The sequence below is a fragment of the Polypterus senegalus genome, chromosome 8 (assembly GCF_016835505.1).
Source record: "Polypterus senegalus isolate Bchr_013 chromosome 8, ASM1683550v1, whole genome shotgun sequence".
NCBI classification, from domain to species: Eukaryota; Metazoa; Chordata; class Cladistia; order Polypteriformes; family Polypteridae; genus Polypterus; species Polypterus senegalus.
The window spans coordinates 176047320-176070183 of record NC_053161.1 but is presented as its reverse complement, the minus strand read 5'-3'; the positions used below and the strand labels follow the sequence as shown (position 1 = coordinate 176070183).

At 38.3% G+C, this 22864-nt stretch overlaps 1 protein-coding gene across 2 annotated transcripts; it reads left to right on the top strand.

The window, feature by feature from the left end:
- Nucleotides 1-41: 41 nt before the first annotated feature.
- Nucleotides 42-22458, top strand: LOC120533392 (gastrula zinc finger protein XlCGF26.1-like). 2 transcript variants are annotated; one of them, XM_039760243.1, is made up of 3 exons: nt 42-168; nt 9945-10321; nt 17646-22458. In XM_039760243.1, the coding sequence occupies exons 1-3, from the start codon at nt 119-121 to the stop codon at nt 19169-19171; spliced, it is 1953 nt and encodes a 650-aa protein (XP_039616177.1). In that variant the 5' UTR covers nt 42-118; the 3' UTR covers nt 19172-22458. The 2 variants fall into 2 exon arrangements, with proteins under 2 accessions (XP_039616177.1, XP_039616176.1); XM_039760242.1 differs by having other exon boundaries at nt 9942-10321.
- The last annotated feature ends 406 nt before the right edge of the window (nt 22459-22864 follow it).

Here is a 22864-nt window from a genome sequence, read left to right as displayed (position 1 = left end):
GTATACAGTATACGAGAGCCAGCGAATGCGCGAGCACGAAGACGGCTTGTTACGTAATCAAATGCGACGAACACTGAAGTCGGCGCGCGCGTTTTGTGCTTAGAAACTTGAGCAGTGGATGTGGGGAGTATGGAGTACGGCCTTTACCCCATCTCTTAGAGGCATAAGGTAAGTCGGAATTCGTATTCACTCTATTCAGTATTACGCGACTTTTGAACTGGGCAAGAAGCGTCTTGTGGCGAGTGAATGTCTATATGTCGCGTCTGGCTGGCCACTCACTGACTGCGACTCTCATTTCTACCTTAAAGCGCCCAGACAAGCCGCTGCCAATTTCTATTCGTTTTATTCCGTTAAGTCTTTCAGTCGTGTCCTATGGCGAGCGCCTTATACTTCGGATTTGACAAGGCGGCAACACCAGCCCGAAATAACCATCGGAGTTCTTTATTTCTTTTTTAACAGAGTAAAACGGCTATAGTAACACACAGTTAAGTTAAAGTACACCCGTTTTGTTAAAACATTCGTCGGAAAGGCAATGTAATGTTTTTCCTAGTTAAAATTAATACTTATTTTTCCAATTAAACAAGATTAATTTGTGTACAAGCCACGTAGTGGTGTAGTGTGTGTATATATATATATATATATATATATATATATATATATATATATAGAGAGAGAGAGATTTGCGCATTACATGAATATGTAACAAGGGTTGACACAAAGTATAAAAAAAATCAAAAAGCATTGAACATGGGATACTAATAGTTCTTAAATGTAGTTTTTTTTTTTAACGCATTTTGAAAAGTCTTAACGAGCTACCGGCTTTTCTTAAATGTGTGTTTTAGTGGCCTCATGGACTTGTTAGTGTTGTTGAGTTACTTAATAAATCGGGGCACACAAACTACATTAATGATGACATCCACGTGAAAGCCTTATAACGTTTTATGTTGTATTATCGTTAAAAGTGATGCATTGTGAAAATATAATAGTGTGAAGTAAAACTAAGAGGGATCCAGCTAGCAATGATCTATTGAACTCTAAGGAAGGGTCTTTCCAGAAAGAGCTGACAAATAAATAATACAAATTAATAAACAACCAACAGATTTTGCAGCGCATTTGGAGAACACACAATCTTTGCTTGCATCAAAGACCTTGCAACGTTTTTCTTTATTAACGGATTAACACATGTGTAATGTTTTACAAATCAATTATCTCATTATGTTCTTTAAAGGAACAAATAAAAATATAAGTTTAAGCTACTAATTGAGTGGCAGTTTTTCCTTTGTTAAATTGACAATTAAAATGTTACTGGAGGAACCATTTTTAGAATGAACACATTTTTAAGAACTATGAAGTTATTATACTACTTCTCCATTATGTTAGCAGCATTTATAGATGATGAACTGTTTAACAAACAAATGTCCAGTTGTGTGATTAAGAAAGAAAGAGAAAGAAGAAAAGACAAAAATCATCTGGGTTTGGGATCTGCACTGGCAATCGGAAGGTTTCCGGTTCAACTCCCATAAATGCCAAGAGGGCCCTTGAGCAAGACCCTTAACCTGCAATTGCTGAGCGCTTTGAGTAGTAAGAAAAGTGCTCTATAAATATAAAAGAATTATTACATTCTCTTTTATTAAAGTGAGATTTCCAAGTTCTTATCAAAAGTCGGAATATGCCATCATATGATGATTCTTATAGCTTAACCGGTGAACCAATAAATTATTATTAAATCATTTACCTAATAATAGCAATCTTGTCTCATGGCTGATATGTTCATTGCCTCAGATTAAAAAAAAAAAAAATTGGAGAATAATAACTGTGTCTGTAAAAGTAAAATTCAACTCATCAAAACTTTATTTAATATAGAACAATCCATTTTATAGTAACTGATTTGCAGGGTTATGGTAACCTACCAACTTTATGAAAAATGAAATTGGGTACGCAGATCCATTTACTATTTATTAATCTAATTTTAATAGTTTGGTTGGGTGTGAGGGATTCAACGGCATTAAGTCCTTCATCTGATATTCTGTTTTTTAGGCACGCTTTTTTTTTTTAACTTGGAGGCTTCTTGTTCTTTATGAAATTAAAAAGAACCTTGATCACACTTGCATATCCTCTTCACCTCATCATCACCTACCACTGTTTTTGATATTTCTGGACATTGCTTTCCAAGTGTAAATTGCTGTCTTTCTAATGCAGACAACTAGAAAATAATCGCTGAAAACATGCCGTGCTTATAATCACTCACGTTGCTTCACTACGTGTAATTGACAAATCTGGAAAACTGCCAGTGTTCCTGTTACGTTAATTCATGTGCAAAACCTATATGAACTCTCGTCAGATGGCGTTGCAATGTTTTTCACACAACCAAAAATACACAATATACAGTCAACATTAATTTGACTTGTGGAAGGAAAACACGTCACATGGCACGTTGTGGATGGAGCGAGTCTTTGCAACAACAACATTTATTTATATAGCACATTTTCATACAAAAAATGCATCTCAAAGTGCTTTACATAATGAAGAACAGAAAAATAAGACACAGTAAGAAAATAAAATAAGTCAACATTAATTAACATGGAATAAGTGAGGTCTGATGGCCAGGGTGGACAAAAAAAAAAACAAACTCCAGACGGCTGGAGCAATTTAGTCATGAGCACAGCAGTAGAAGGCGACTCACTCACAACGTTCGCATGGACAAGGCAGACCCGACGATGTATACGAATGCAAGAATAAACAGCCTGCTTACTTTGCTTGTGCCACATGAAGATACTGACGCACATCTAAGATTGTTCTATGGTGAAGCTGGAAGGACTGATGGAGTGTACAGCTTAGCACTGAATGAGACTTTTATTTTTTTTTTATATTGGGTCCATATGAAGAGACTACAGCTGCGTTTAAATGCTGATGCACATTTTTGAATCGCATCCATAAATCTCCCATCAAAGGAATGTGTGTAATTTTTTTCTCCAGTGTTGCACATAGCATACTGACAGCTTTACTGCTGTATTAGACACTTTTTGCAAAACTTCATCACGTGCCATAAGCCATGGAAGAACATAACTGTTAAATTTATCTTTAGTAGGGCATATTTTGAGCAGATGAAAGATATATGAAAAGAGAGAAGCTGGGATATGATTGTATGCGTGGAGACAGCCGAACAGCAATGGAGCAGACGTGAAAGTGTTTTAAATCTCATGCAGGGTACATTCATCCTGAAATGTCAAAGCATTAAGGAATTGAAGAAAACTCCACAATGGGTAAATAAAAATATTAAAAAGATGCTGCAAAAAAAAAAGACAAGTTGTGTAAGACAAATATCTACAACTGTAGGGCATATGAGATCATGAATGAAATGTGTAAAAAGGATATTAGGGAAACTAAAAGGAGTTGGAGAGAAATATTGGGAAATAAGATAATATAGTCTTTCTTTATTTTAGAAATAATAAAATCAAAGAAATTGCCAAATAACCTTTATCACCAAGTGTCTAATGAGTTTAATACAGTAAGTACATACGAGAGACGTTCAAAAAGTTTCCACACTTTTTAAAACTCTATTTATTGAGAATTTCCATCCATCCATTATCCAACCCTCTATATCCTAACTACAGAGTCACGGGAGGTCTGCTGGAGCCAATCCCAGCCAACACAGGGCGCAAGGCAGGAAACAAACCCCACTGCAGTTATTAAGAATTTCAAAAACAAATTCCATCACTTTTCTACATAGTCTCCTTCCTTTGTGATGACATTTTCCCAGCGTCATACCAACTTTTTTAATGCTATCAGCTAAAAAGTGTTTTTGGTTGAGCAGGTAGCCACTGATGCACCGCTGTTTTCACATCATCATGGCAGTAGCTGGACGTCCGGAGTCGCACTGATACGGCCATTTTTGAACATTTCAATCCACTCATAGATGACTCTACGAGAGAGCACTTCATCCTCGTACTGAGCACACATGCGGAGATGAATTTCTGCTCATATGCAGGAATATTTTGCACAAAATTAAATAAATAAATAAATGCGCAAATAAATAAAAGTACTGTGAAATGTGAGCATAAATAAATAAATGTGTAATGAAATGAGTGCCTAAATAAATAAATATGTCATGAAATAAGAGCATAAATAAATAAATGTGTCACAAAATGTTTTTTGTTGCTTATTTATTTATTTCATTTTGTCCGTAACATTCCTCCAAGCCATCATGAAATTCGACTTGAAATAAAACTGTCACTTTCACTCGTCAAAGTTGAGGGGGTGGGCTCTAACACACCCTCTAGTTACTGATTGGTGAATCGATAGCACAAGAATTAATTTGAAAAATGCTTACTACTGCCGATGAAATGGATTCTGCCGAAGATATTTTGTATTTCAGAGAGAGAATTGAAGATTTATCGGAAGAAATTGCAATGTTGTTACAATGTTTGCCACTGATCAGAGTTGTAAAGTTTTTTGAAAAAGTAGCTGCGAATATGCACCTGACTTTATACTCGTAAAACAAGGGTCAGATACTCAGTTCAAAATATTAGTTGGAGCTGCTTTGGGCATTCCATGTCAAAGTACCTAAACTAATACAGCCGTATATCAAACTGGCTCATTCGCCTTGTGATCGTCTTCCCCAATTGTGACCCGACATATGCGCGCCGACAAAATGGCGCCGATTAAAATGCGCCAACAAAATCGCGAAAGTTTCATTAAATATGAATTACTAGTCTAAAGCATATATAACAATGTTTATTTTAGAAGTCAATATTATGAGAATATGAACCTCCCCAATACACCATATAGATCTGCAATCTGTCATACTTTTAAACCGCATAACAGAAGGTGTTCTATTGACTCGGCTGGAATGTCAAAGGATGGACGTCCACGGCAGGGAACTGCGTCACCTGAACTGGAGTGTAGTCGAGTCCGTCCCACCAGTTCTTGGATATTTTCAAAAATAGTTTAATCTAAATCGGAATCTAAAAGGGCCGCCAACATTGTAATTTCTTCCGATAAATCTTCAATTCTCTCTCTGAACTACGTAATATCTTCGCCAGAATCCATTTCATCGGCAGTAGTAAGCATTTTTCTAATTAATTCTTGTGCTATCGATTCACCAATCAGTAACGAGAGGGCGTGTTAGAGCCCACCCCCTCAACATTGACGAGTGAAAGTGACAGTTTTATTTCAAGTCGTATTTCATGATGGTTTGGAGGAATGTTACGGACAAAATGAAATAAATAAGCAACAAAAACATATTTTGTGACACATTTATTTATTTATGCTCTCATTTCACAGTACTTTTGTTTATTTGCGCATTTATTTATTTATTTATTTTATTTTGTCCGAAATATTCCTCCATATGCTCTCGGCATACCTTCTACCCACAAATAAAGCGTATGACAGAACACTGTTCCTCTTTGGTGCAATTTGTAAGTTTCGCAGTCATCTTCACCACAGGGTGACAACTCTTATGCTAAACTGCAAGGGCAGCCGGCTCTGCCAGACAGAACTCCTCACATTACACTCTCAAACACGACCAATTACTACTCCTCCCTCCCGCCTTCACCAGTTCCAACAAAAATATAAAAGTGCGGAAAATTTTTGAAAATCCCTCGTATATAAACCCTTGGTGCATTTTTTTCAAAAGTCACTTTGCACTGAGGAAATTCATAAAGACCGAAAGATAGGAAAATGTTATCCTGTTTTATAAAATCGGTGATCTGACTGATCCAAGCAACTCTGGGCCAGTAAGCTTAACATGTTGTTTCTTTAATTGATAGAACAAGGAGAATGTTAGCTGGTATACCAGATCACCCAGTTTATTACACATGTCTAGATAGCAGTATTAAGGGGGTGTTCATAACTATCCTAAATAGAACATGAGTTAAGATTTTCTGTGATGGTGTGAGGCATTTAGTTGTGCAAGATGAAATTGGTAAACACAAAACCTTTTTTGTTCTTCTTCTTTCAGCTGCTCTTGTTCCATATCTTTCTGTCCTCTGCATCTTATGTTACACCCATTACTTTCATGTCCTGTCTCACCACATCCATAAACCTCCTCTTAGGCCTTCCTCTTTTCCTTTTGCCTGGCAGCTCCATCGTTAACATTCTTCTCCCAATATGCTCAGTATCTCTCCTCTGCACATATCCAAACCAACGCAACCTTGACTCTCTGACTTTGTCTCCCAACCGTCCAACTTGAACTGACCCTCTAATGTTCTCATTTCTAATCCTGTCCATCCTCGTCACATCCAATACAAATCTTAGCATCTTTAACTCTGCCATCTCTGGCTCTGTCTCCTGCTGTCTGGTCAGTACCACCGTCTCCAACCCATATAACAGAGCTGGTCTCACTACCGTCCTGTAGGCCTACCCTTTCACTTATTAATCAGATCACTAGGACAGCATTTTTCACTTAAGAAATACAGCAAAAGTTAGACCTCTTACAACGTTGCAAGATGCTGAGAAATTAGTTCATGCTTTTGTTTTCAGTCGACTAGATTACTGTAACGCACTCCTCAAAAAAGACATCAATCGATTGCAATGAGTGGTGAATGCAGCTGCTAGAATCTTAACTAGAAAAAGAAAATCCGAGCGCATCACCCCAGTCTAAGCGTCAATACACTGGTTACCTGTGTCATTTAGAAGTGACTTTAACACTAGAATTACCAGAGCCTACGAAAAAACTCGTAAATCCGTCCCACCTTAAATCGCTTCTTAAAATCGTTCACAGCTCTCCACCAGCGTCTTTTGTCATCTAAATGTGCTGATAAAAATCAGGCTGTAAGCAGCGGCTATTCCATCCCCCCATCGACTTAGAACGTGCACAAAATTCTCCCAGCTCATGCCTTAGATTGATTTTCTGGGAGTGAAGTGGAGTTATAGAGTGGAAATAATAGATCGTTGTTTGGAACACACACATTTCATGTCTGTTCTGTTTCTACAGTAATCTGTGTAAACACATTGTTAAAACAGAAATGTTTTTTATATTCTACAGTACAGTACAGTACAGTGGTAGATGACAAAATGTAGGCATAAACTATATAATGTATGAAGCCTGAAGTCCAAATTTCAAAGAAATATTTTCACAGAAGGTACAAATCTAACACAACAATTGCGTTTTTATTCAAAAATATAACTGCAGAAACAAAAAGCCGCCTTCACATGCGACATTGACAAGTGTTTATTATGAATGCCTCTGTGGTGCAATAGAATCAGCTCCCGCCTGGGAAGCAAAAGGTTGCGAGTTCGATCCTGCACCACTCCTTTTTCAGAAGTTAACTGCTCTTAGTCTTACTATTTTAGAATAAAAACATACATTTGATTTCTGTCTGTAACAGACAGCCGGTGTAATTTATGATACTTGTAAAGGTTAGCTTTGGTTTTTTTAATTCACTTTTCATCCTATCAGTCGCATTCAGGATCCTTCCCAAAGCTCCCATCCCCCCCATTTCCCATCTGACACTGCTGTTTTCACAGAGACGCGCTGTAACAGACGTAAAATCGGCTCCCTTCTACATCAGAGCAAGAATGCACATACCATTGCTTGCATATTAAAGTGTCAGCAGGCACTTTTCGTGGCATTACACACATTTTTGAGCATGCCCTCTGCACACTACTTGTGACTTTAGGCTTTAGGAAGTAAGTAAATACATAAAGGTAAATCGTGTCATAAAATGATTTCTTCAAAATGTCACATGTTATTTATTTGGCACGGACATGTTTGCATGCACTTTTTGTGGCATTACACATGTATTTTTTGAGCGTGTCCGTGCCAAATAAATAACATTTGACGTTTTGAAGAAATCATTTTATGACACGATTTACCTTTATTTACTTACTTACTTCCTGACCTTCCCTTACCTTTATTCTATGTTAATTAGTGTTCCCTTATTTTAATTCTTATTTATTTTGTATTTTTTCATCATGTAAAGCACTTTGAGCTGCATTATTTGTATGCAAATGTGCTATAGAAATAAATGTTGTTGTTACACTCTATTTCACCTCTCTTCCAAAATCCCCGTTACTCTATACTGTGGATCCCAAGTATTTAAACTCCTCCACCTTCGCCAAATCTACTCCCTCCATCCTCCCTCGCCATTCCACTGACATCCCTCATTTTTTGTTGACTGTTGAAAATGTAGCTGATGTTTTTGTTTAGAGATTTTAAAGAAATGTCTACCGGTATTCATTAAGATTCCTGTAATTTAGCTGCAGTCCTCCTTCGTTAAGCTTTTTTCTTTGTTTTTCGGTTTTATTTTTATACCTTCTATTGATATACCACTGTTTTACATAACCTTTCTTGAGTCTAAAAAAAGTGATTTTAGACAGTCTAAATTCCTGTTATGGCTGTGAACACAAACCATTCATAGTAGAAAATAATTGAACTGAGTTGGAGAACGTTCATTCAAAGTCCATTCAAGTTATGCTGCTTTTCTGGGTATTTTACTGTACTTTTACAAAGCAGGATGCTGGATATTTTAGTTCTTGGATTTAAGGAGGAAAATATTCATAAATAGAAGTCCTATTTTTGGTATTATGAAATCATGTCACATTTAAGAAGCTGCTGTTATAAGTTCAGTGATGCAGGATACAAAACGTTTGCTCAGAACATCATCGATAAGAAGCGATCGGGTGTACAGTCCGGTGTCGGTTTATTAAAGTGTGTATCCCTTTACTCATATCTAGGTGTCTCGATCTCCATTACAGGAGCACACAACAGTAGCAGGAAACCTCATGTAACTGGTGAGCAGCCCTGGAACTAATCTAATGTCATTCAACATTTCCTCTAATGGCTTGATATGTAAAACTCAATGGATTGATTGTTGTTTAAATCTTTGAAGTAGAATTTTAACTTCACTTCATGTCTGCTTTTGTTGAGTTGTTTATATTTGCTGCTTTGATTTTATTGTACTGGTCAGTTGTGTTGCACCCTGTATTATACTCTTTAATAATGGCGCCTGCTGTCAGTGTTGCTATTTAAAGTAAGATGTGCTGCGCTTTCACATTAAAATCTGCTTGATTTTCACGTATAAATTTACCTTAATATATCCCTTACTTTATTTCCACTAAATTGTCATAGAAATTCATTACACGGTTCTTAAGCTAAAATAATACATGAAGCAAATCCTGTGGCCTGCCATTCAACAAATAGACTTTTAAACGTGACACATGTAAGCCAAGAAGTAAATACTGGTGGGTCACATCTGTGTGAGATGGTCCTTCTCAGGCTGGTTGGACCTTCACTTTGCACTTATTAATAATATGATCTAAACAGTATCGTGGATGGCTGGGACCCTTGTTGGGACACCTCTGCCTGGGAAGGATTGGGGGGGAAAAAGCCTGGTCAGGATGTTACCTCCCCTGGGATGCTAGATGGCAGCTCCTGTGGCTTGCAGCAGTGCCTCACTGTCCCCCAGGGCTTCATGGGAAATGGAGTTGTCTACAGCCTTGTTGGGATCCAGAGGTGCTGCCAGGGGGCACTGCAGCTGTCCCTGAGCCTGTGTGGGCGGTGGTTCTGCCACACCCAGAGGTGCTGCCGGAAGTGGGGCAACGAGCACTTGAAGCACTTCCAGGCCGGGTGCCTTATGTAAGGGGCCAACAGACCGTGATCGGTGAGCCAGAGTCGGGTGGAGGAGAAAAGAGCAATATTGTGCTTGGGACTGTGTCTTACACTTGTTGGAATGGGGAAGGTGTTGCCCACAAGTGAAGAAAGCAGAAATAAAATGTGTGTGTTTTCTATGTGTGCCTCCTGCATCTGTCTGTGTTGGGTTTGGGTGGCTGGCACGCCCCCTAGTGGTTTTGTCACAACAGTGAGGAGTTACTCTCAATATGCTGCACTGTGATTTCTCACTTGACAATATCTCTAACCGAGAGAGTGCCATAAAAGAAACTGAAATATGTGTATACCTAATTGGTGCAGTTATGACGGAATTCCAATTTTGTTTTTTCAGCAGCATAGAAGGAGGAGCTGTTGTTTACTGTGACACCAAGATGGATGTGAAAGAGGAGACGTGTGAGGCTGACACAAATGCCATGAAGATAATGACTGTAAATATAAAGGCCGAGGAGGACAGTGAAAGGGAGTCTGTCAATCCTAACAAGGAGAGTCTCTGCATTAAGGATGAGGATTATGACCTGGTAACTGTGGGCATTAAAGAAGAAGCTGGGGAGATGTCTTTCAGCATTGGAACATACAGACAAAAAAATATGGAAAGTACTGAGCTCAAGGTGACGTCCGAATCATTACAGTCTGGCACAAAGAGCACTGAAGAAATTTCATCTGTTAGAACTCAAGAAGAACAGCCATCACCTACACAGCAGTCTGAGGAAAGTAAGTGTGAAGTAAAAATACTTGTTAGTTTTAGGATTGGAATTGTGGGCCATTGAAGGAGGTAATCTTGTGTGATTTTTATTTGAAACTTTATAGTGATGTATGATACTTTTAATAGTGGCAACAGTTTTTCACGAAATTACTGACTTAGACAGTTCATAATATGCTTGGTATCTGTAAATCTGTTTGTCTGTCTGTCAGAATCTTTCCTTAAAAAAGTCTCGAGTCTCAGTGTGTCCTTCTGTTTCTACGTATTCTACAGCTCACCCTTATGGTCTGCTCTGTTGCAGGAGGCACCTTATGACAAGTGTGGTGTTTGGTGTCCGTGGTGATCCTGCAAGCCTTTCTCCCTTCTTCCACCATCACAACTTAGATAGCTCTGAGAGATCCTTTGGTATCTATCCATCTATCCATCTATCTATCTAATAGTGCCTTTTCCTTCTATCTATCTATTAAAAATTGCAATTATCTAGTGGAAGGCATGCAATTATTAAATGATAAATAATTATCTAATAAGTCAACAACCTTTAAAATTGCCGATCGCGTTCCTCCAACAAATGCCCTGCAAGGTCTTAGCCTTCTGATCAACCCGTCACCCAAAGTGCACTTCCTTGGAGGTGTTTAAATTATATATTAAAATATCGTGATCAACGCAACCGATTGCTTTGATCTTTTTTCACAGTTTGTACAGAATATTGGTATGCTTCAGTCTTCCAACCGGCATTGAATTTCATTTTACATTTTTTAAGTTATTAGTATAATTGTTTTATAATGAGGTTACCAATGTACACAACGTGATCATTTTGAAAACTGCTTTACAACGATTTGTATTCGTTTAATAACAAACAGGTGTGTTTAAGTCTATTTCGCGGCTTCACATTTTAAATGTAAGCATATCTAAATATTACGGATTTTTCGCTGGTTCGCGGATTTCTGCGGACAATGGGTCTTTTAATTTATGGTACATGCTTTTCCTCAGTTTGTTTGCCCAGTTGATTTCATACAAGGGACGCTATTGGCAGATGGCTTAGAAGCTACCCAATCAGAGCACGTATTACATATTAAATAAAACTCCTCAATGATATACGATATGCTTGCCGCGCGCTGCTTCGCACACTTAAAAGCTCTAACAGCCCGTATTGATTTTTCATTGTTTGCTTTTCTCTGTCTCTCACTCTCTGTGAGAAATACAGGCAGATACGTATCCATCATGCAGTACCATCAGGGAGACGTATGATTGGCCCCATTATCTGCTTCTGACGGAGGGGGTGTGAGCAGAGGGGCTGTTTGCTTCGAAGATACGGACACGTCTGTAAAAAAAAATGCTGAAAGGCTACCTTCACATTGATCCCTTCATTGCGCTGCTTTATTGCGGTGCTTGCATACTTAAAAGCGCAACAGCCCTATTGATTTTTGATTGTTTGCTTTTCTCTCTCTCTGACATTCTTTGCTCCTGATGCGCACCTTGAAGAGGAAGATATGTTTGCATTCTTTTAACTGTGAGAAAGAACTGTCATCTCTGTCTTGTCATGGAGCACAGTTTAAACGTTTGACTAAAGGGTGTTACTTCATGTCTAGAGGGCTCTAATAATGTTAAAAAATGTATTCAGAAGGTCGTAAACAGGTTTTCAATGCTCTAACTGCGAAAATATTAGATTTATAAATAAAGAATCCTACTTCTTGGAAATCCATTTATCTGGCTGGAGCGGATCAACCGCTATAAACGAGGGTTTACTGTATAACTGTGAAGAGAATATTTATAAACCGTGTGGGAGAGTTTCTAAGAGCTTAAAATATATAAAAATAACCATACAAACATATGGTCTCTACTTCGCGGATTTTCACCTATCGCGGGGGGTTCTGGAACGCAACCCCCGCGATCGAGGAGGGATTACTGTATAGAGTGTGCAGCCTTAACTTGGAATCTAAATGATTGTGTCGCACATGGAAATCTGTTTGTTGTATTTCAGAAGGTTTATGATGTCATATTGTATTTAAATTCTCTAACATAAACAGTAGTGAAATAAGAATGCATAGTAACGTAAATTCTAACCCAAGGTTAAAGTGCAAAACTCAAATAAGCAGCACATTAAAATGCTACTTGAATGCTATCAATAAATTGTAATAATATGTAGCTAAATAATCATGATATTACAGCAATAACAGAAACGTGATGGGGATGAGCAGAACATGGAAAGGCAGACAGAGCTGAAAAGGGGGCCGGAGGGGGGTGTTGCTTCTTTTGTCAAACAGAAATTAAACTCAAGGCCTGTTCATTTGGACGATGAGTCCACCTTAGTGAGGTCGTCTGGATATCTCTGGAAAGCATTCTGGGATTAGGCCTTATTTTAGGAGTGTGTTATAGACCCCCCAATGCAGACAGCAATTTAATATACTAAAATTAAAATAGCAAGTTTACAGGAGGATTTTCTAGTCATGAAAGACTTTATGTATCCAAATATTAACTGGGCTAACGTTGCAAATAGCAGATTGCAGAACGGGAGTTTTTTTACGTAATTAGTGAATGTTTAATAACCCATCAGTGAGGGGGGAGCCTGTGTGCAGTTTGAATTTTGTAACAATCAGGATAGAATTGAGGGTGTGATTGGACCACTGGGGTCAGGTGACCAGCATATCATACAATTCTCAGTGTTCTGGAAGAGTGAGAAGAAACAGATGTGACAGAGTATAAAAAGGAATAAGCTTTTAGGTGTGAAGACAAGGAGCAGTGGAGCTGCTTTAAAAACATTTACACAGGACAAGTTCATCCCAAAATATGGAATTAGAAACTAGCAAATATGTTCCTGTTTTAAAAAAACAATCTTTGTGGAAGATGGTCTGGGTGTGTCAGCACTTCATGTGTAAATCGCATCAAAAGATGCTTCTCACTTTAAATTCAAGAAAAATTCAGCATTTTAGTTAATGCATTGTGAATAATTATTAGTGTATTTAGTGTAATTATTTTTGTCCTGTTTATTCCCTCCCACTCCGCATCAAAAGCACTAGAATCAGTTCATTCAGCAGTCACAGACAGGGCAGGCAAGACTACACCTGCTGTCAGATGTCTTGTTCCCATTTGAAGGGACACTTAAAATGACCGGCATGTCACAGCAATGTGGTATAAAAAAAACCATACAGACATATGGGGGACATGAAAACGTGACAGAGACAATCAAATCCCTGCAAACGTTTAGGAATAAATGGTCAAAGTGGGCCACTGACAGTCTGTCAGAATGCTGGACCACAACAGTAGTGTTTGGTCAGTGGTCTGTGATATTCTACTTGCATTTCTGTCTTCTGATTATTGATTTTTCTAAATAAATATCACATTGACTAGGAAGGCCTTGGCCTGTGAGTTTCTTTTAAGTGCAGTAACATGTAACAATACTCAGTTGGTAGTGAGAACCTCATCAAGTCTGCTTCCACTCTCACTGGGGGCTTGCTTCTTACAGTCCAATGTCAGCTGGGCAACCCTGTGCAGTTCTTTCATTTAATCTACTATCACTATGCCTTAAAATACAATGAAAAAGATTAAAATTAATGATCTACTGCTAAATAAACATGCAGCAACAATACAGGACTGAGTACAACTTCACAACAGACCTAAATGACTAATGTGCGCAATATAAAAAAACAAAAACATTAAAACATTAAATGAACAAACATCATATAGAGTACTGTACAGGCATAGAGCAGTGCTCCGCCACTGGTGTGCCTTGAGCCGATACAGGTGTGACATGGTCAAATAAGACAATTTTCTAACTAAATAATATTTGAACGGTCCTCCTTAGAAACACAATAACGAGAATACGTGCAATGAAATATTTGCATAAATAGCCTTTTAAAGGTTTCATAATTTTATGTGTCATTTCTCTGAAATAATAAATCCCATCACCTGGTGCCTATGTCGTAGGCCGTACGTAGTCGCCAGACAACTGCGTAGTATGCTTTGATAGGCAGAGCGCTCCGTGCCCTCACCTAGATTCAAATCAAGCCGACGTATTAGTCGTGCTACGTCGCATTCACTCATCTTGCGACAGTAGTTATCATTCATTACTATTAGTTGTGTTGCTGAATTGTGTATGGTTAACGTTCTTCGTGTGATTCATATTTAGTTTATACCCCTGTGAATATGGATACATTTTTACATGGAGAAGATTCGTCTTCACGTACAGATGATGAAGAACCCACCACAAGTGTTACAAAAAAAAACAAAGAAGATTGTGAAAAGGAAGTACAACGAAGACTACATTCAATATGGGTTCTCGTGGTGTGGTGACGAAACGGCTCCAAAGCCACAATGCATCATTTGCGGCGATCAGCTATCAAACGAGGCAATGGCACCCAGTAAACTAAATCGCCATCTAAATTCAAACCATCCCAGTTACGCCAAAAAAGACAAACAATATTTTCAGAGGCGCTTAGAACAAAATCAAAAACAGAAGCAATTTATGAAATCGGCCGTTGCGGTTTCTGAAAAGGCCTTAGAAGCTAGCTACCATGTTGCAAAATTAATTACACGTCAGAAAAGACCACATACTATCATCGAAACACTTATTAAACCAGCATGCATGGAAATTGTTCGACTTATGCTTGGGCCCAATGAAGTTAAGGAAGTGAATAAAGTTTCGTTGTCTGCCGATACTGTTAAAAGACGTATTCACGACATGTCAAGCGATATTTTAGGAACACTGATTAGAAAACTGATATTGGCTGAAAAATTTGCGCTTCAAATCGACGAATCAACCGATATTAAAAATAAAGCACAACTGATAGCTATTGTACGTTTCGTTGATGAGGACTTTATTAAAGAACATTATTTATTTTGTAAGGAGGTTCCAGAGTGAACTACCGGTGAAGAAATTTTCCGAGTAACCAATGATTTCTTCAAAATATATAATATTCAATGGAGCAATTGCATTGCTATTTGCACGGAAGGTGCTGCAGCAATGACGGGTAGTAAAAAAGGTTTTGTCTCTTGTGTAAAACAAAAAAATCTGATAATACAAATTACACACTGCTGCATACACCGAGAAGCACTGATGTTCAAGAATTTGCCAGAGGAACTTTTGAACACGATGAATGCATTAAAATCATAAACATAATTAAATCGAGAGCCCTAAATTCACGAATCTTTGGAATACTCTGTGCAGAAATGGGAGCCGAATATGAATCCTTATTGTTTTATACTGAAGTTCGTTGGCTATCCCGAGGCAAAGTTTTGGCTAGATTGTTTGAGCTTTGCTACGAGGTGCGTGAGTTTCTTTTAGATCAAAATATGTCTGAAATATATCAGCGCCTCGATGAAGATTACTGGATAGCCAAACTAGCATACATGGCTGATATATATTCGAGCATCTGAATGAACTTAATAAGAAAATGCAAGGATGGAATGAGAATATATTGACGTGCTCCGATAAATTACAAGGGTTCCCAAAAAAACTCGAACTTTGGCAGGAAGAGTTGCAAAAAGGATGTTTAGGAATGTACCAAAGGACCAACCATAGTATGATTGAAAACAAGCAATTAATTGTGGATTTGGCCCAACAACATTTAATTATGCTTCAGCAGAAATTTGATCACTATTTTTATTTTATTAATACGGAACAATACGATTGGATTCGAAATCCTTTTGCAACTAATGCAATAAATTCTACGGAAGCACTGTCACTGCAAATTCGAGAGGAATTTCTAGAATTAAGTAATGACGGGACGTTAAAACTTTATTTCGGCGAAGTTCCATTAGATGTTTTCTGGTTTTCCATTAAGAGAATATTCTCGCATTTCCGACAAGGCCATCCTAACACTACTTCCATTTTCGACGACATATTCATGTGAGCAAAGTTTCTCAACTCTTGTGTTAATTAAAAATGATAAGCGGTCATGCTTAAAAGATCTTGACCAAGAACTTCGGGTTGCGCTGTCAAATATTGAGCCGAATATAAAACTTTTGTGTTCATTGAAACAAGCGCAGTAATATCTGGAGATCATGTTGCCCGGGGTGGTGAAAAATTTGACGCCCTAAAGCTGAAAAATAAATTGGAGTTCATGTTGTCCGGGGCGGTGAAAAATTTGACGCCCCAAAGCTGAAAGAAATTTTTTTTTGCGCCTCCTCAAGGAACAAAAAAAAGGAAACTACCGTAGTTTGAACGCCCCTAAATAGCTGGCGCTCTGAGCGGACAAAAACCCCCACACCCCGCCCTAGCTACACCACTGCTATATACTTTAGCTTTTGATGTGCCGCGGAATTCTAGGAAGAACTTTGGTGTGTCGTAGGTGAGAAAAGGTTGCGGAGCACTGGCATAGAGAATACATCAAATAGAAATAATAAAAGTAGAATAAAAAAAACAATCAAAATACATATTGTCAGTTATTAGAGCGGTTTAATGTAATTCTATACTGTATGAATTTATCCTTAAGCACCAATCCATTTATTACATGAGACGTCTTTGTCAAGTATGAAGGTATTGGGAGCTGCAGCCTACTGTGGGAACAATGGGCTTAAATAAATGTATGATTATGGTCTGACAACAAAACTGTAAAGCTAAACATTTGATTAAATGTCATCATTTCAGGATACAAAGATGCCCCTTTTTTGGCATGTAACAAAAGTGCCTGACTCATGTTACAGATGTTCCCTACAGCTTACAAATGTGCCCTTTTTAGGTACGAAAAGGCCCTATCTATCTATCTATCTATCTATCTATCTATCTATCTATCTATCTATCTATCTATCTATCTATCTATCTATCTATCTATCTATCTATCTATCTATCTATCTATCTATCTATCTATCTATCTATCTATCTATCTATCTATCTATCTATCTATCTATCTATCTATGTCCACCATCTCTTTATCGTTCAGTTGTTTCAAATTAAAATTATTTCTTCACTGTTATGCTATATATTAATTTGCCACATGAAATTGTGCTCTAAAGTGAAGTGTTTTATATGTTTCAAAAAATACTTAGCCCGATCCTGAGTTTTATGACTTAGGTGAAGGGTACTTGTATCACAATGTGAAATCAAACTTAAATACTTAATGCATCCTTTAAAAATGTGTCTTGTCAGTTGATTCTGTGACATGTTTATATTTAGTTTACAGTTTCAATTTCTTAGCTCATGCATTGAGTACCTGTAATACAGAAGGTAACATTAACAAGTTGAGTGTCTTTCTACATGTAACTTAAGTATGGCAGTTCCTTATAGTTTTAAAAAGTTTGTCTATACTTTCAACCAGCATTTACAGTATTCAATGTTTTGACCTAGTCCTATTACTGACATTATGGTTTGAAAGAGTAATCTTTTATTTTACTTTTCAGGAAACAAACCTCACTGCTGTTCTGAGTGTGGCAAACAGTTCTGGTACAGGAGTGCTCTTCAGCGCCACAAAAGTGTTCACACTGGGGAGAAGCCGTATTGCTGCTTGGAATGTGACAAACAATTTTCTGCCAGGAGTGCTCTTCAGAAACACAAAAGAATTCACAGTGGAGAGAAGCCATATTGCTGTAATGAATGTGACAAACAGTTCTCACAAACTAGCCATCTCCAGAGCCACAAAAGAACTCACACTGGAGAAAAGCCACACTGCTGTTTTGAATGTGGCAAACAATTCTCTGAAAGGAGTGGTCTTCAGAGACACAACAGAATTCACACTGGGGAGAAGCCGTATTACTGTACCAAATGTGGCAAGCAATTCTCGGATGGAAGCAATCTTCAGAGCCATGTTAGAATTCACACTGGAGAGAAACCATATTGCTGTTCTGAATGTGGTAAACACTTTTTTCTCAAGAGTCATCTTCAGAGCCATAAAAGAATTCACACTAGGGAAAAGCCTTATTGCTGTAATGATTGTGGCAAACAATTCTCACAAGCAAGCCATCTCCAGAGCCACAAACAAATTCACACAGGAGAAAAGCCACACTGCTGTCCTGAGTGTGGCAAACAATTCTTGTACAGGAGTGCTCTTCAGCGCCACGAAAGTGTTCACACTGGGGAGAAGCCGTATTGCTGCTTGGAATGTGACAAACAATTTTCTGCCAGGAGTGCTCTTCAGAAACACAAAAGAATTCACAGTGGAGAGAAGCCGTATTGCTGTAATGAATGTGACAAACAGTTCTCACAAACTAGCCATCTCCAGAGCCACAAAAGAACTCACACAGGAGAAAAGCCACACTGCTGTTTTGAATGTGGCAAACAATTCTCTGAAAGGAGTGGTCTTCAGAGACACATTAGAATTCACACTGGGGAGAAGCCGTATTACTGTACCAAATGTGGCAAGCAATTCTCGGATGGAAGCAATCTTCAGAGCCATATTAGAATTCACACTGGAGAGAAACCATATTGCTGTTCTGAATGTGGTAAACACTTTTTTCTCAAGAGTCATCTTCAGAGCCATAAAAGAATTCACACTAGGGAAAAGCCTTATTGCTGTAATGATTGTGGCAAACAATTCTCACAAGCAAGCCATCTCCAGAGCCACAAAAAAATTCACACAGGAGAAAAGCCACACTGCTGTTCTGAGTGTGGCAAACAGTTCTGGTACAGGAGTGCTCTTCAGCGCCACAAAAGTGTTCACACTGGGGAGAAGCCGTATTGCTGCTTGGAATGTGGCAAACCATTTTCTGCTGGGAGTGCTCTTCAGAAACACAAAAGAATTCACAGTGGAGAGAAGCCGTATTGCTGTAATGAATGTGACAAACAATTTTCTGACAGGAGTACTCTGCAGAAACACACAAGAATTCACACTGGAGAGAAGCCGTATTGCTGTAATGAATGTGGCAAACAGTTCTCTGAAAGGAGTGGTCTTCAGAGACACATTAGAATTCACACTGGGGAGAAGCCGTAATAATTAGGAGTAAATGAAAGTGCAAAACCTAACCACAAGGAATTACAGCAGAGAAAAGGCAAAGCATACATTTGTCAAACAAAGGCTCTGAACTTCCCTAACAGCATGCAATAAAACATGGGCGACAAACCAGCTAGCAATTCCCATCCTGTCTTATAGCTTTGGTTTCATTGACTGGCCATAGAACAACTTGCACATACTGGACATAAAACATGAAAACTACTCTATGCACATCAGTCAATATATGAGGATCAGTACATCCCCAGATTATACATTGAGCCATGGGCCTTATTAAAATAGATTACTTATACATATACAGGGCTACAGTCATCGGACATCAGACATACATCATCTACTTACCAGACTACTACATACAGATGGTACTTCAGTATGAAGTAAACAAGCCTAAAACAACCTCAATTAATAAGCTGAGCCAAACATTCAGAAGAAACAAAGGCATGGCAGAGATACTGCCACTTTGTGCGCAGATAGTAATGGTGCAGATGGCTAGACCACCAAAACAAGAATACAAAAGGATTGACCAACAGAAGGGGAAGAGCAATTGGAAAGACTGTAGTGGAAAATACGAAGACCTCATGCTCCAGCCCATGTAGACCAACGACTAACCCATGGATGGTTTAGAAGAAGTGAGTTAAACTCAAAGACTGAGTAGTTAATAATGGCTGCACAGGACAGTGGCCTGCACACAAGGTGGTTCAAGGCAACAATGGAAAAACAGAGAAGTGCAGATTCTGCTAAACAGAGATGGAGACAGTCACTCATCTGGTTACCATTTGTGAGGTGTTGATGGCAGAAGGCTTTTACACACAGAGACACAAAGTTACTAGACTACAGTACTGGAAACTATGCAAGAAATACAATTTGCCAGTAGCACAGATGCACTGTGACCACACTCCAGACTGAATAGCAGAAAATGAGATGTTTGTCACTTGGGACATTCCAACACCAGCGGACAGAAAGAGAAATGCTAGGAAAACAGACATAGTAGTCAAAGAGAAACCATCAGATAAAGCATGGATCATTGATGTCTCAGTCCCAAGTGATTACTCTGTACTAAAAATGGAGAAATGGATATCAAGAAATGCAAACTGAGAATACAATTACCTAGATTGTGCTTGTGGTGCTGGGATCATCAGACCTTATATATATATATATATATATATATAATATATTTATATATATAATATATTTATATATATATATATATTTATATATATATTTATTTTAATATCAGGCCATCTCAACATCCTACCAATCACCATCACTCCATACAAATGACAAAAGGAAACACTATTGGGGACCATACAAATACTATGCTGAGCCCAGGCAGGGAATGTAAGAGAATAATCACAGTAGAGTAGCAGTGCAAAAGTCACTCTGTAAGAAAATAAAGATTTCATGAGTCAAGAGTCAAAAAACATGATCAAAACCACAAAGAGAAGACGCAGAACCTAATTATTCAAGGATAACGCTGAAAGATTCTACTGAATATTACATGGAGTCAACCTAAAAATAACCTCACCACCCGACAAAAAAGAAACGGAAATATTTTAGAGGAATATATCTATGAGGATGGTCAAGAACACGATAAAGAAGCAGACTGGTTAATTAAATTACAGAGAGACAAAGAAAGCACAGAAATTACAGGGATGGAACGGACTCAAGTGAAGAAACCGCAACCAGGCTGCTAACTGGAAGACTCCCGGTCCAAGCGGCGTACCCAACTTCTATCTCAAAAAAACACACAGAATTCCACCAGAATATGTAAAAGTGTAAAAACATTTTCATGAAGCCTCTGAAGATAAGGCCATAATGGTTCGTCACTTTAGTAATATTCCTTCTTCTAACATCAGCGTGAACTGAAGCACCAAAGATCTACTGTTCCATAATTTGCTTCTCACCTTGCAGCTTCACCATGACAAAGGCTGGATCATAATCACAAGATAAAAATAACAGACGAGAAATATTCCAAGGAGACCCGTTCTCGCCACTCTCTTTCTGTATAGCATTCAACCCACAAAGCATTATACTCAATAGCCTCGGTCCTGGGTTGAACATTGACACTTGAAATCAACTGAATACTCAAATATTCACTAACTTTTTCTTTATGGTTGACATAAAGCTTTACAGAGCATATGAAACTCTACAGATCTAAATCATAAGGCACTACGGCAAACAGCTGGCAAACACAACATGTGGAAAACAAAGAAAACTCTAGGAGTTCTGTAACGGTGCACAACAACACTGAAGCCGTAAATCAACTGGCAATCCTTTTTCCTTTACATTTGGCTTTGGAATCATAGACTGGCCACAAAGTGGACACCAAAACAAGAAAACTGCTGCATGCACATGTAGGCATTTTTAACACAATATTAATGTATGCATTTATTAATTAGGTATTTATGATTGTTTTTCAACCTACTGTTTAATCTTCAACTGCAAGACCACTTACTCAATGATGGAATAAGGGGGCAGAGCTCTTAATCTATCTTAAATTTATAAATAATATTTAAAGATTGTTTTTGCCGTAAGTCAAAAATGAATTATAAATTAATGTAGTTTTTGAATTGGTTTTGGTCTACCATTGTCTGTAAAGCTTTAGGATATTCACACTTAGAAAGTACGAGGTAATAGCCTTTTATATGTAACCTTGGAGGTTAAGCTCTGCTTAACTAGCGTGTGCTTGATAATGAAACTTCACAAGTTACGTATCTCTCTTAGCGAGTGCTACGAGAACGATATTGCATATGCAACCTTAGAGGCTTAAGTGTCATTTGTTACCATCTGTTTCAGGTGAAAGCCTCAGGGGCTGGGCAGCTTAACTTAGCATATGTTACATTTAATTCAAAGACTAAATACTCGCCAATTATGAGTTTTCAGTCTGTGAACCTCAGAGGCTGAATTTCCAGTGTGTGACCGTAGAAATAAAGGATTATACCTTTTCAACGTTAATATAGTGTCAATAGCAGAGTCAAACATCAGATGTAGTTTACAGTAATTAACTATTTATTAACTAGCAGACTAAATTATATTAGGTAACAGAAATAATATCCATCCATCTATTTTCGTATATGGTGAATAATGACTAAAAACAAAGCCATGTTTAGGTAGATTGCCCAGGAATCTTCCAAATTGCTCTTGGGTTCCAGTCTTTTTAAATTCCGTTGCCCAGCTGGACCAGTTTTGGTACACCAACTGGAAATAAAGGCTGTAATCTTCTTCTTCTTCTTTCGGCTGCTCCCGTTAGAGGTTGCCACAGCGGATCATCTTCTTCCATATCTTTCAGTTCTCTGCATCTTACTCTGTCACACTCCTCACCTTCATGTCCTCTCTCACCACATCTATAAACCTTCTCTTAGGCCTTCCTCTTTTCCTCTTTCCTGGCAGCTCTATCTTTAACATCCTTCATCCAATATACCCAGCATCTCTCCTCTGCACCTGTCCAAACCAACGCAATCTCGCCTCTCTGACTTTGTCTCCCAACCGTCCATCTTGAGCTGACCCTCTAATGTCCTCATTTCTAATCCTGTCCATTCTCGTCACACCCAGTGCAAATCTTAGCATCTTTAACTCTGCCACCGCCAGTTCTGTCTCCTGCTTTTTGGTCAGTGCCACCGTCTCCAACCCATATAACATAGCTGGTCTCACTACCATCCTTTAGACCTTCCCTTT

Excerpts from the sequence above, each read along its gene's own strand:
- LOC120533392 (XM_039760242.1), top strand. The coding sequence starts at position 119 with ATGTGGGGAGTATGGAGTACGGCCTTTACCCCATCTCTTAGAGGCATA. Across the intron at positions 169-9,941 it reads CCATCTCTTAGAGGCATAAG|CAGCATAGAAGGAGGAGCTG; the intron begins GTAAGTCGGAAT and ends TTGTTTTTTCAG. Across the intron at positions 10,322-17,645 it reads TACACAGCAGTCTGAGGAAA|GAAACAAACCTCACTGCTGT; the intron begins GTAAGTGTGAAG and ends TTTACTTTTCAG.